At 39.2% G+C, this 14,513-nt stretch overlaps 1 protein-coding gene across 1 annotated transcript in view; it reads right to left on the reverse strand.

Moving 5' to 3' along the window:
* Positions 1-2,089: 2,089 nt before the first annotated feature.
* unc5a (unc-5 netrin receptor A) overlaps positions 2,090-14,513 on the reverse strand; it is a 189,959-nt gene continuing 177,535 nt past the window's right edge. Inside the window, exons 13-16 of the mRNA XM_088933458.1 lie at positions 10,910-11,059; positions 7,772-7,936; positions 5,005-5,183; positions 2,090-2,255 (exon numbers count right to left, since the gene is read on the reverse strand). Coding sequence (XP_088789584.1) covers positions 2,090-2,255; positions 5,005-5,183; positions 7,772-7,936; positions 10,910-11,059 — 660 coding nt within the window. The remainder of the gene's footprint in view (positions 2,256-5,004; positions 5,184-7,771; positions 7,937-10,909; positions 11,060-14,513) is intronic.

Genomic DNA, 14,513 nt, shown 5'->3' on the forward strand with positions numbered 1-14,513 from the left:
GAGAGAATGTGTGTGCGTAGTTATCAAAAAAGGAGGGTGTTAGAAAAACTTACACAATCTCCCCAAACAGCACATTCTTAAGATACAAAGCTTTTAGTCTGTTTTTACTATTTTACTGTAGTTTGTATTTTCCAGAGGTGGCTGATGAAAAATATTGAATCTCAGGGGTATGCTCACACCCATACATATGCGCACAGAATATTAATTTGCCCTTATCCAACAGAAAAAGCAGAGCTAGGTTACTATAAACGGGACCCCGAAATGTTTAGCTGCAGCAGAGACACAATTTCCTTCCTTCGGGTTTGAAAAAGATTAAAGAAATCTTATACACTTTGACAGAAGTTCATGTATCTTCTGTACAAATCAAACGTGGCCCATTATATAAAATAATTGCAAAGCATATGGGCTAAGATTAGCTATACTTCTAATGACATAAGAAGCACATGAAAGAGATTATAGGTTTGCACAGAATTATTAATGAAAAAAGTGCCAGGTTGCTGGTGGCAGGCAGCCAGACTGCAAACCATTACTTCAAATAACCACCATTCAACAGCAAGGGCACTAAAGCTGCTTGTAATTATTTCCCTGCATTGTGTTTTAATTAATATTTTCTACCACTAATGTATTTGCTTAAATGTCATTTAATTAAATAAAAACAGCTGCAACAAAGAAACATAGCATTGTTCAAATTAAATAATGACAAGACGAGTGCTTTTCATCTGAATGTTTTGTCAGATCTGTTTCAGGCTTTGTGCTGCTATTCATTGTTTTTAAGGATACGACTAGAATCGCTTCATTAGCAAACATCCATAACCCTTTTCTTTTCCACCCATAGCCTCTACTTAACAAATTATGCACATTACTGTTTGTCTTTTGTTCCAGGCACAATGCAGTAGATGGATGATAAAGTAACAACAATATTAAATTTAATTCTAAATGCTGGCATTAGAGAACAGACTAGATTGCCATCAAGCATTAATTCCATGACAGAGGCTGAGGGAGAAGAACAGGTACTATATTCTAGGTATTGGATTTTTGGGACATGTACGATTAAATAAAACTGGAGTTTTACCAGGCTTTTAGGGTAAAACGTTTTTATTTTCCACTAAATTCACTTTTAGCTTGCCCCCTTATTTTTTGTGGTTTTCTGCAGTTGCAAAAGGATTCTGAGATTTGTCAATATCCTCCTGATATTTACAGAGAGATGCCATAGCTTCCTATTTAAATGTTTTAGCAGTTTCTTTCCAAGAGATCATTGCTTTTTACAAAAAAATTGAAGCCAACTCCCTATAGAATTCCAGAGAGTTGCCAGGCTCTCATTGTCCTCACATTGGAAAAAAGAAGAGAAACAGAATCAATAACTATTGAATACCTTCCATGTACTATATCTAATTTTTTTTTGCAAAACTCAAATATTAAAAATGGTGCTTAAATTTGTTAATTTTAGTAAAAAATGAACCTACAGCTAAGGGAGAAGTCAAACATATTACAAATCCTTAACAGCAGAGTTGTAAGGCTGCAGAATCTTGCAGGATTCACAGCTCCTCAAGGCAATGAGATTAAAAAGTGAGGCTGCCACTGGCTATTGGTTTTAGAAACCTCAACACAAGTGCCTCTGCTGAAAGCAAAACTCAACTCAAACCACTCCTCACGCTGCAAAACATTACTTTCACTTTCATGTGGTTCTTAACAGAGATGGATATTATGCTCAAGAGATCTACTTCTTGATCAGGTGATACTTTAAAGTATTGTTAACTAAGCTCCATTTTCTGGTGAAAAGTGTACAAATCTTCCTGCTGTGTGAAATTTATCTTGAATTTGTGTGTTAATTCCTCAGGTTTAAAGCAAATGGAAAAAAGTCGCATACTGTTCCAAGGGATGATCATGCTTAATTAACAACACAGTCTACATTGTTAGGCTTGGTGGCGCTGTTTTGAATCGTGTGGGTTTTAGGCTGGATTCGGTTCTTACAGGAGATAGGCCCTGTCCTCTGCTTGCCAGGATGGTAGGAACTTTCTCCCTCTGCCCCCAAACCCAGGCAAAAGACACAAAGCCCAGGCTTAATCTCTCCGGGTGTCTTATATAAAAATTAACACTCTCCATCCGTCACCAGAAAGATCATGGCCTCCTGCTTGCCTATCTGTGCCATCACAGCTGCCAACTGGTTCAGGTTCCCACTGTGGAAGTGCTGAGCCTCCCACAGGTCCAGGATCACTGATGTTGGACTTGCTTTTGACGCAAAGAAGCTGAGGTGCCTGTGAGGCAGAGAAAAAACAACAACAAGTTAGACGCTTTTAAAAGACCATTATCGTGAATTCCCAGTCTGAAGTCAATATGCTGTTACTCCCAGGCCTCGGTGGTGCTTTCATTGCAAATTTTGTTTGTGTCCCTCTCGACAGCTAGACTGCATTAGCATCCTAATGCACTGAAATTTACAAAAATGATTCTGACATATCCTGCGGATGTCATTAGAAGGAATGTTAAGGTACTGAAGAACATAATTGACAATTAAAAAAAGAGAGTCCGGGTCTAGCTGCCTTGCACGTTTTGTATCCCAGATGTCAGAGAACATAACATAGTATTAAAATTAAACAAAAGAAAATCAGAAAATGAGAAGACAAGGGCTAAGGGAACAGGACAAATGACTGCTTCTAAATGATGCACCAATTTGATTCATCTGCCATGGTATTCAGGTACACTGGAACCTTTTTATATTCCTAGCTTAGATCTTTTGAACACACACCTGATCGATATCAATAAAACAGTGACCCCAGCCAGCAGCTCATTTGATGCTTTGGAAATGAAACTCCCTAGTATCTTAAGAGATACTTTCTGACATCACTGACCCAGGACTAGTGAGATCTGTTGGATCTAATGGCCTTTTCCTGTTCATAAAATGTCTAAAGCTCTTTCATTGTTTCAATGTGATTTGCTCTGACTTTGCTTCAGTACGAAAAAATAAAATGGAAAAAAGTCACATTAGCCAGAATTTATGTTTTTATTTACACAAAAGAAAAATGAATGAACTTTTCCCTCTTTTACAAACATACTGTATTTACTGTGGGGGGAAAAAAACTCAACACAGTTATTCCATTAAATTCTCAGCATCTCCAAGTCTGGCAACCCTGCAAGATAACTCTAAAACTAAGCACTCAAACAACACTAACTCTGCCCTGCTGCTTGGCAAATCTGGATCCTCTACTGGAGTCTAAAGCACTCTGAGGGCATTTTCTTTTAGATTTTACACATTGGCAGGGAGGAGTCAGGCACCATATCTCATCTTTCTTATTTATCACCTTCATGTTGTACATCCTCACCTTACTATTTCTTCCTCATACAGCAAGCACCATGGATGCTTTTGAATAAAATATTCAGGGCACACTCTTTACTGGTTTAGATTTTTAAAATATTTTAATTCCTGATTTCTTTAAAACAGAGCATGTGAGGGATGGAGGGGCTTTCACAAGCAAATCTAATCAGCATAGTGAATACAGAGTGCCGCAGACTGCCAAGAAAAAGGAAACTGTGCTTGTCCCACCCCTTTAAAGAGCGGCATGCTTGATGCGGCACAAGAAAGTTCTTGACCTTAGTTTACTTATGTCTTTGGATCATTTTAATCACATTTCCCAGCTGTGGTGGTCTAGAAATGCAACGTCATGCAGGGTGAAGAGAACTGTAACCACCCTGTAAATACTGCATTTGTGTAATGTGAAACAGGAGACAAGGTAGACAATGTACATCTGATAACACATGCAGGAACAATTTTTTAATCTGAAAAGTAATGTGGATCAAATCTAAAGCAATGAAATGTAGGCTGAGAAGGTCTTTAAATGTCATATCTCTAGCTGGAACATCAGGGCTTTGCTGATAGTACTCCCACAGCAGAACTGTTTAATCCTTCACAAGCCTAATTATCCAGACCTCTGTACTTAAGAAGATATGTTTTGGAGGCCACAAGCTTAGAAACATGTAGTTAGGCCTTCAGCAAAACCAGAAATAGGATTTAACTGGAGCACAATGGGATTCTTACAGTTACCTGTCGGCATATCCACTCACTCTTAATACACTACACGCCGCATAAGTAAAAAACTTTTTCTTTTTCCAAGAAACGCATTTAACCAGCTGCGTACTGTTTTTGACTTACCACATTTACATTTCTGACTCTTTTCGATTAAACTTATCACGATATCATTGCTCACATCTCACAAATCAGTTATCTTCTTTTTATTCTGAAATTCTTTTAATAATAATTCACTTGCATTTTTCCTTTCTGGGTTAAAGAATCCCACAACTAACACCAATGAAATTGCCAACCAGGTTGAGACACAGGGACCATTCTGCACCAGCAGCCTCAGTACACAGAAGATCAGGTGGGGAAGGGAGAAATTATAAATTTACTAAGTAATAATTCATCAATTACATTAAGAGAAAATTTCTGAAGGTTTTAGATTTGCTGCCAAAATTGGAATTTAGCCAGGACATGGAGGGATAACACCCCTACTGTTACAAACAGTGCCTACAGGTACCTTGGATATAACCAAGGTAGTCAAGACCTCAGACCACATTTCATGTGATGGATGGTACCTGCTACAACAGAGTGTCTCCAGTCTCCTTACTGGAACACTGGATTGGAAATTCTGGTCCAGAAATGAAGAGGGTCTTCTACTGTTCATCAAAACTAGCAACATCTCCTATCAGAGTATTGACCTGGCCCACCTGCACTTTGTTTCTCAGATCTGAACACATCAGGCTACAAGGTAGTAACATTGCTGCCACACATTATACACAACAGCATTCTCAACACAGTCTTCTTACAGTATGTAAGAAGTGAGCTCTTACAGTAAGAAGCAACAGACTGCAATGGGTTTAGGTTTGCATCTGATAGTTTTAAGGGATTTTAAAATGAAACTGATGGATAAGAAGTGTGGAGCCACTCTTTTTTCCCCACAGTACACTGGGAGGCACTCAAAGCCCATGTGAAGCAGTTTGATGGCTGATCTGTACCTGTCAAGCTGGAGCCTCTGTGCCAGCAATCGCCAATCGGCTCCATGCGGGCAGGGGGCATCCAGACTGCTGCAGATCTTCTGTCGGATCAGGTAAGGGATTTGAAATGCACTGGGGCCGGCAAGGGCAGGAGCGCTATTGTCCAAACCAAGGAGGTCAGCGTCCACGGGCCTGCTGTCCTGTAGATGCAGAGATTCAGAGAGGGAGAGAAAGATGAAATAGCAGGCTAAGAATGTATACATGCCCTTTTGTATGACTTTATTACGAGAGATCAGTCCTGGATAGTTAAACTTCAACTGTTACGAAAAGGGAAGAATTACAGTTAGGCCCAATCAGTCTAAAGCCCAAAAAGTCTAATTTTCAGTCCATTTCAGAAGAGGTCGCAACTAAGTGGCCGTGTAACATATCTCAGGTGTTGCTGTTTTGTGCAGTCTTGTACCTGTCAAATGGACGTGCAGTAACCCAGGAACCCTGCAGTAACACTGCAAAATTCACCGTTTACTGCAGCATAGTCACAGTAAAGCAGTGAATCAGAGGAGGACTGACAATGTAGGAAATAACAGGACAGGGAAAAAGAAGTTAATTATTCATTTTTAAACCCTGGAGGATATTAATTTTCCAATCTTAGATGTAAAATAAATACGTACAGAGACTACAAGACCAGAAGGTTAAATAGCTTTTTTACTAATGAAGCTGGGGGGAAAGCAGGAAATCGGAATTCCGCAGTGCTGTGTTATTGATTGGCGCAGACACATAGCCGAAAGAGGCTTGTATCTGGATAAAGCTCATTTTGGGGAAGAAAACTGTCGCCGTCAATCAAAGGCTGTTTGGCTTTTGGAGGGGAAAAAAACACGCTATCCAAAGCAAACCACCCCCGGCAGACACCGGGCGAGGTTGTAGCTGAGCTCATCAGCTAGGACAGTGACAGCAACTGAAGGACAGTTTCATCAGCCCACTCGTTGTAGCAGCAGGATGCCTGAGGTGAGGAGAGGCAGCTAGACAGCAGCTTTCATCATACTTCCAATGTGAAATGATGAGATCTTCAGAAACGGCATTACATTTCCTATTAATCGAATTATGATATTACATCCACTTATCTGTATTCAGTGTATCTTTTATCTCTGTATTCATTATATCATTAGATCTATCACTTCTGCCTACCGCCCATCCATTAACACCAAAATATATTTTAGATACATTTATTTCTCCTCTAGCTAAGGAAACCTGCAATTTCCAAACTATTTCCAGCTGGAAGCCAGATCAAAATAAAGAAAATTGAATCCAGGTCAAAGTTGGGGGCTGGCAGCTACAATTCTTAATGCTAACAGAACCTTTAAACTGTCCGTGGGCTATTTATACTGCGCAGATAAACAGGCTTAAATTGTACAGTTTCACCTTTGGTGGGATTGAATGGTGTCCATGCTGAGTAATAACAATGTAATTACTAAGTAATGACTTGATAGCAGTAAATAACTATCGACGTTTTAAACAGAACATGTTTGGGCTCTCATACTATAAAGCAGTCAATGTTTTTGAACCCCAACAAGCCACTCTCTTAATGGAAGGTATTTCTATTTTGCTATTTTTTTGGGAGACAAATTACATCGCACATCAGTACTCAGCACTCATGGTGCTTCACGAGTTACATTTCATCCGAAGCAGAAACAGCACGTTCTACTCTTTCAGATATCCTGGGGTGGACTGAGATGACGATATAATGTAATCCCATACATGCAAAAGTGAAATATTTTTAGCATGAAGCACACTGACTATGCTGACATAAGGAATTGTAGTTTAAGGGTTCCAATCAAGGACATCTTATATAGTGAAAATTATTGTTTGTAAAAACAAGCAGGCAAAATGAAAAAGATGTTATCACCTCTGTCAATTTGCAAAAACAGAACATTTTTTTTTTGCAAATCTTAGTCCACCTTACATTGGTACAGGGGACATCAACTTGTGTGGATTCAGCCTCTTTTTTAAATTTCTGACTGCCGCAAACTGGCAGTTTTTCTGAAGCATCATTCATAATTATGCCGACACCTATTTGTATAGCTGCCGTTCCACTGCTTGGATTTTCTCTCAGCTGTAAGCCATTACATGCTGAAAGGTATCTGGCGTTGGCGAGATGGAAAAAAAAGTTAAACACGATAATTCTCTCCACATTCTCCTTAATGCACCAGTGGTGATTTATTGAAATCCTACACTTTGCAACCTCACAGCATTTATATCTGTTTTGTCATGTCTAGGATTTAATTACATCACCAGTGGAGCATCAAGAAAGAATAAGCTATTGCCGTTTGCACTAGAAAGAGAATCTGAGAGTTTTAACAGAGAGATTATCTGGCCTAAACCCTATTACTAACACGGGGATCCCAGTCACTGAGCTCTACACGGTGTCTTATTGTTTCTATTTTCAGAAATTATGTCAGAGTCCTTTTTACACATTCCAGATTGTACATAACCGAATACAACTACTGTATATTTTTTGTGGATGTCTTTAAAGTCTGCTCTTTCATGCAAGACCTCATGTGGGGTTTTGCTGTGTCCAAATTGGGCTTGAAAGAATAAAAACAAATACCCTTGTCTTCTCGTAAAAAGACTCCGGTTTCACTACATGCTTGTCGTGTGAGTGCATTTCACGTCAGGGCACGTCATGCTGATTTAATCGTACAGGTTAGAACTCGAACGGACTTCAGACATCCGTTCGAGAAGAAACGGAAACGCCTTCAAGCAGGCGGGCCTAAAGGCCGCATCCCTCCGTTACCTTGGCGACGTTGAAGTCGATGCTGAAGCTCTGCCCCTCCCCCTCCACCTGCCACACGCACAGCCGACACATCAGGTCGCACGTGTTGAGGCTGAGTCGCTCCAGGGTGAAGGTGCAGTGCAAGCTTCTCTGGAAGCCGTTCCAGATGTGATAGAAGGGGATTTCCTTCAGAAGAAACACGTGAGGTAGAACTTAGACACAGCCTGAAGCACCATCCACTGCAGCTTCAGATCAAGGGTCATCCATGCAGACACTGCACATGACTTTTGCTGGTTGGACATTAGTAATCCATAGTGTCTCACAAGAAATAAAACTGTTCCAGGGGATTGTTTTTGTGCACCAGGAGTACTCTATCATATCTTACAAGGAAATGGGGTAAAGGAATAGTGTGAGGGGAAACCTGAGAGAAATGTTTATTGTCTCAAAAAGCCTGATCATTGGGAACAGTTAGCACAACTGCAATCCACACTATACACTACAGACATCTTAATGGCGAAGGGACTTATTGTTATAAAATGTTCTACCCAAATGTCAGATTTGTATTTCATATTTTACATTTAAATTGGGAATTGCTAATTCACTGGAATGAGGCTCAAATATTCAAAGATAAAGATACAGTATTCTAAGTAATTTCTCATTTTTTGGGGCACCTGTCTGCTTCCAAGCCCCAGACGTTGATAACAGGTGCGAGAGCTGTTGGCCCTTTAGCAATAAGAAATGGAGAATGCCATCTTCAGAGGGAGTGAAGATATGATGCATATTTCATGTTTTCCAACTTTACCCACCTGCACTAACTTGGATTGGAATTATGCAAATAACACTAAATTTAGAGATAAGGTCAGCACTTGCATCCCTTGTCAGCAATGAGACACTCAGCTCAAATCATCTTTAATTACAGAAACTCTTCACTGAGTGAGGCATTATGACACGCCGAGTGTCATACAGGTTTTTCCATTAAGTCTACGCTAGTTTTATTAGTAAGTGAGGACGAGACAGTGATCATTAGTACTATTGTTTTGAAGTGTTGAAAGAGACCCGACACCACTGAGTGAAACGATTACCTCCAAGATGACAAAAAGGCTTGATGAAGGCTGAAAAGATGCAGATTTTGGAGTAAACACTTGAGTGCAAGGTTGAAAACTACAATGACAGTTGACTGATTAGTTAAGGGCAGGTTCCTTTCATTTCTACAGGGTTAAATTAATCACTTGCATAGATTTGCATAGATCAAGTGACACTTGCCATGTTATGATGTTTTGCTGTTTTCTGGCAGGCTTTCAGAACATCTTGTGAATGTCATGCAGCCAGAGCAAAAATGCATTTACATCAAAATGTGAGAAATTTGCTGCATTTATATCTTTTACTCTGAGACACAATAGTGCCAAATATGCTTCAAACACATGAAATTCATGCACAAGAAAATTGAAGAGACAAAATTTCTTATTTCTCACTAGCATCTAGGTAAACTGTTCCAAGATGGGCAGTTCAGCTTTACTTTCCCACTGTGGAAAGGTCTCTTGCCTTCCTCATTCAAGGGTGATTCTTTCAGCCAAATACTCAACAGCAGATTGAAGCAATGATGGTAATATTCCTATCTGATTCCCCTTCTTGCTCACATTCCTTGTATTTTCAAATCAAATAAATGGTCTACCCTAAGTTCCTCTTTTTATTAAAGAGAATGAGAAAACACCTCCCAGGCCAGTTGGGGAGAATGGATAACTTCACTATCATCCAGCAAAACGTAACCAAATGTCTGCATATGATACTTTAACAACCAAAACAGACTGAAGAACAAATAAAGTTGAAAGCTTATGCGAGACCTAGCAGAGGATCAACAGGGGGAGCTATTGTCCTTGTCAGCAGGACTCAGCTTGAGCACAACGAGTAAATTTGCAGCTTTAAGATAAGCGATGCTTGTGCACAGTGCCAGAAGAAAAATAACACTTTCAATGGAATCAAAGGCATTTCTACAGAATGTGCTGATTGCTCTTGCTAAGAATAGGTTACTGCACTAGCATTAGGCATTTCATAAGTTTACGCAAAAAAGCAGCTTGATTTGATGGGACAGGGCTTGACGTACGGATTAGAAGGCTATGTTCTGCACGTTTCCTTTCCTATCCAAGTCACTTTAATTTGCATGTACCTAATGGGCAGTAGTAAAACTCAGAAATGTCAGCTTTCTCCTTTTAAAAACCAAAAATGTTTCTCTACATTTTAAGAGTGACACTACCAGAATAATTGTTTCATGTTCTATATTAAGCTTCAGGTCACATACAATTTTCTCTTGAGTTCAAGGCAATAGAAGCACAGAACCAAGGCCAGGAATGCTATTAAGCAAATATAATGCCTACTCCCTCAAACACAATCTGATTTTTTTATATGGATCGTTCAAGCAGTACAAAAAAAAAAGAAAAACATACATTACAGACCTTAACTGTTACCTGTGTAAAGAATAAACCTTGCCAAGACAGAAATTTCCAGTACTCCAAGGTCTTTTCTATTTTGTGTGAATAGGATCACTTTTGAATTACAATTCAGAAAAAGACACGAAAAACACTTCTAAGTAGAAAGCCAGGTTTCCCCCTCTCAGTTATCTTCAAAATGTAAACTCCATGTATACAGGCCGTGGAAGGGAAGGTGTGTTGTTTTGAAATTAATGTTCGCTTTACCTCCTACATCCGAAATAAATGTTCTTATCTATATATTTATGCTGACTTTGTGCTTTGTTCACTTTGTGAACATAGCACAACTAGGGCACATCTAAATTCTGCTTCTTCCATTTAAATCACTAAACCTAACCCGCAGAAATTAAATGGAGACTTGTGTCTACTGCCCAATAGCACTTACAAAAAAAACTCTGCTACGCATTTAGAATTTTTTTTCTCCAAACTCTTTCAGCATGTGATCATCTCATTATGATCCAAAGAGACGTATCTTCTTAACAAGAGCTGCTAATGTAACAGGCTTGTGTTCCCTTTCTTTCAACCCCCTCTGAAATCTAGACAGTGTCATACCCTGGCAGACATGCAGCAGTTTGGCATGGCGGAGTTCTACAGTGTCAAGGGAGTGGGCTGTGTGTGTTTGGGGCCCCGGAGCAACCGGGGTAGAATAGCAGTAGGGGCAGGAAGGGTAACATACCTGGTACCCTGCAAGAAGCTTGCTTCTCCAGTGTGCCCTGGGCATGTCGTGGATGGACAGACGCAAGTTGTGGTAACTGTCTTTGAAGAGAAGGACTTGAGGTTCATCAATAAGTCGTCCGCCCAGCTGCTTCTCCAGCTGCATCACCTCCTGCAACCAAGACAGAAACAGGAGAGTTAAACTGTGCGCTCAGGGTTTCACGGGGAAAACCATTCACAAGCTATAACACTGAGCTTCACGCTGCAGTGGTTACTGCTGTGTCATGAATCTCTAAGAAATTTCATTTGTGTGCAAACCATACAGTTCCACTTCAGGAAAGGAAGGTATTATTTGGAATATCTAACATTAACAGAATGCACATTTCAGTGCCATTAAATGTGGCTTTTTCTGTGATCATTCATTTTATAAGACATCAAAATAATTTCAAGAATTCAGTCAGTGTTCATGATGATCGTCATTTAATCAATATCATCTCTTATCAAACTGGGGCATCAGAGTGGGTTACTGGATAGGGATGTTCCATACTTTTACCAATAATGTACTAAATGGGTGGATTTAGAAAGGCCAGGATGTTGACAAAATGGTTAACGTCTTTCAAGGTAAGATAATTATACAATCGCCACAGTAAACCTTCTTAAAATGTAGTGCTTTGCATGTGATCTTGATTGGGATTGTGAGGGAGCACATAAGGGTATCTAAGTAACAACCCTGTGGTATTACGTTACAATTTATTGGAAATTTGCAGCCTATAGTTCAAAACAGGACCAGAAGTTCTTCTCTTTTGGCAATACAAAAATAAAACTATACTAATGATCTCTCCAGTCTACTGAGGGCATTGAATGCATTCTGTGAGTTGTTTTAGGTAAGTGTTAGCAAACGGTATTATTATTAATTTTATTCAGAAGTTACCAAGGTGAATGTATTCGCCTCCTTGGAAATTCAGCATTCTTGCACAGTAAAAAAATATTAAAAAGAAATTAAGGAGACAGAAAAAAACAATAACATGAGCTTAAACAGTGAAACATGCTTTGATAATTGCAATATGCTTAGTTAGATGTTCTCATGAGAATGTGAAAGCACTTGAAATGGGATTAGAACAGGGGTCTAATTTTGTTGGAATGAGGAATTTGCTAATCTTTCTGCTCCTTTTAACGTCTTTGGGGCAGGCTGATTTCAATTAATATAGTAAGGAACCTGTTAATTACTAATTAGAATCTCTACCTTTCTTAAATAATATAATTACTCTCAATCTAAGTTTGACTGTGGGCATTCTGTCTTTCGGGACAATAAGATGGGATTTCAATTGCACAAGAAAGCTACAGATGGGATGCTCGGTATTAACACCCAACAACAGTTTATTTACAGTGATTGAATAATCTGAAAGAGAAAGACTTCCCATTTTAGATTTTTCTCTGGCATTCACTTGATCTGAAAGACCGTGGTATCAATGACTGACCTAGCTCACCAAGTCTGCAAACTCTTGAATTAATTAAACACTATGGTCATTGATTCTCCTGAAAAGGTGCAGGGCAAGGAAGAGCAGCAGTGATCCTCAAGGGAGTAAGACCTTTAGGTCTTACAGATGCTTTTCAATTAACAGATTAAGACCTAAGAAAAACGATGGATTCATCTTCTTATCCAAATAATTGTTCAATAAAGTCATTAAGATCAGAGAAGCAATGAAAACCAGAGGACTGAGCCAGCCCATCCCTGGTTTAGACAGTCAGTGGCACAGAGGCAATAAACTTTCAATCACATTAAACCTTTTGTTAGGAATCCTTCTATTAAACACTGTTGGAAAATATGATTTTTTTTTTTATTGCAGGCCACAATGTAATATTTAATTCAGATTCTTCCACCACACAATTATTCCTTTGTACCAATAATACCATTAGCATTGCAAATTGATGCTCACAGACTTAGGACTAATTCATGACCTATTCACAGATCCATTCTGGCTGCCAGTAATCGGAAAACAGAGGAGACTGTCAATTATCCTATTATGAATAACTGGGGATGTGAATACCAATGTGTGGCTAATATATTTCTTTCTTTTCAAATTAGCAATCTTAGACAATTTAAGGAGGAAGCATAAAATTCAGGCTTGTAGCACAGCCTCAGTGTATTACAATGTGCTTTAAGTGCTTAAATACGGTTAATTTTATTAGGTGGCAAGCTAATACAACAGTTAAGATTAAGGTCCATATTTTTTCCGACTGTAATGTGATATACTGTCATTTGATTAGTCAAAGAGTGACTAATGTTCTACGTGTGATATCATAGACTACATAGGCATTTAAGATGCAAAGTTGTGATCTGCCAGTCAATCTCTATCAATATAGACAGTAAATTGCTTTGAACTAAGAAAATAGTAATACATGTCAAATTGTGTGTCAGGGCCACAACTCCACAATCCCTTGTGAAGGCTTACTAAAGATAAATGCTTGGTAATTTCACTGTTTTCCCAAGAGTTTCACACACTTCTGTTTCACATTCGTCGTAGTTTCCTGTGGCTTCTATCACAATTTAATGCACTGTAGCGAAACTTTTCTATGCTTTGCCATAATTTTATTTTGATTTATTACACTTAACTGAGTTTTCTCTGTGGCACATAGCAGTGAAACCTTGTAAGACATGGCACAAGAAGCCATTAATCTCTAAGGAGAAAGGTTTTTGACCAATTTCTCTAAAAGCATCTTGGTAAACTCAAGTCTGGGGGTTCTAACATACAGTTTCTGCCCAAACACATGTCAGATGATATTTTTCCAATGCCCTCTGACAGTACACCACTGAGCACCACCCTCAAGAATTAGCCCAGCTCGTACTTTGCCAGTGCTGTCTATCAAATGTCCAGCACAGGAACCACAATGTATTCTTTGCAAACAATGGGTGTTTATTTACTTCATCAAAATACTCATCGAGAGATTAGAATGAAGCTTTCTGAGGCATCTTATAATGAGGCAGACATTACCTTAATTTGAGTAATCATATGAGACGCAATCATTTGAGATGTCCATGAACACACTGAATGCTAGTCTCTGCACTTGCAACAACAACATCATTTGTGCAATTAAAATGGCAATATTTGGAAGCATAGCCAGTAAATGAGAAGGTATATAAAGCAGTAAAACAGATGGAAAAATGGATGTGGTCTGCTATTCCCAATGTGTAAAGGTAAGACAGATGTACAGTATGACTTAATAATTCCAGCACATTCAGCTATGCCAAGACTACACTGCTCCTACTGCTTCCAAAGAAAGTTAAACAAGGGACATAGGGAGAAAAAAAAACAGCTTAAATTTATTCTGTCTGAGTCACAAGGGTGCCAGCTTTATGGCTTCAGATAACAGGATTAGAAGCATGGTAGTCAGAATTCACTGCTTAGACAACAACTCTCAGGTCCTTTGCTTTTACCAAGGAAAAAGCCGCTTTCCAAAACAGGATTTCTGATGATCAGGGAACAGGCGGAGTATGAGGCAAATGACATGCGTGCTCTTATGGAATGCGGCTGGGTTAAGTGATTCTGTCTGACTCGACCTTTCCAATTGGCACCTGACTGAGGATGACTGCACAGGAGAGTCTAAAAACCTTTTCTTCTGGATTG

Source organism: Atractosteus spatula, chromosome 14 (assembly GCF_055471065.1).
Source record: "Atractosteus spatula isolate fAtrSpa1 chromosome 14, fAtrSpa1.hap1, whole genome shotgun sequence".
Taxonomy (NCBI): Eukaryota; Metazoa; Chordata; class Actinopteri; order Semionotiformes; family Lepisosteidae; genus Atractosteus; species Atractosteus spatula.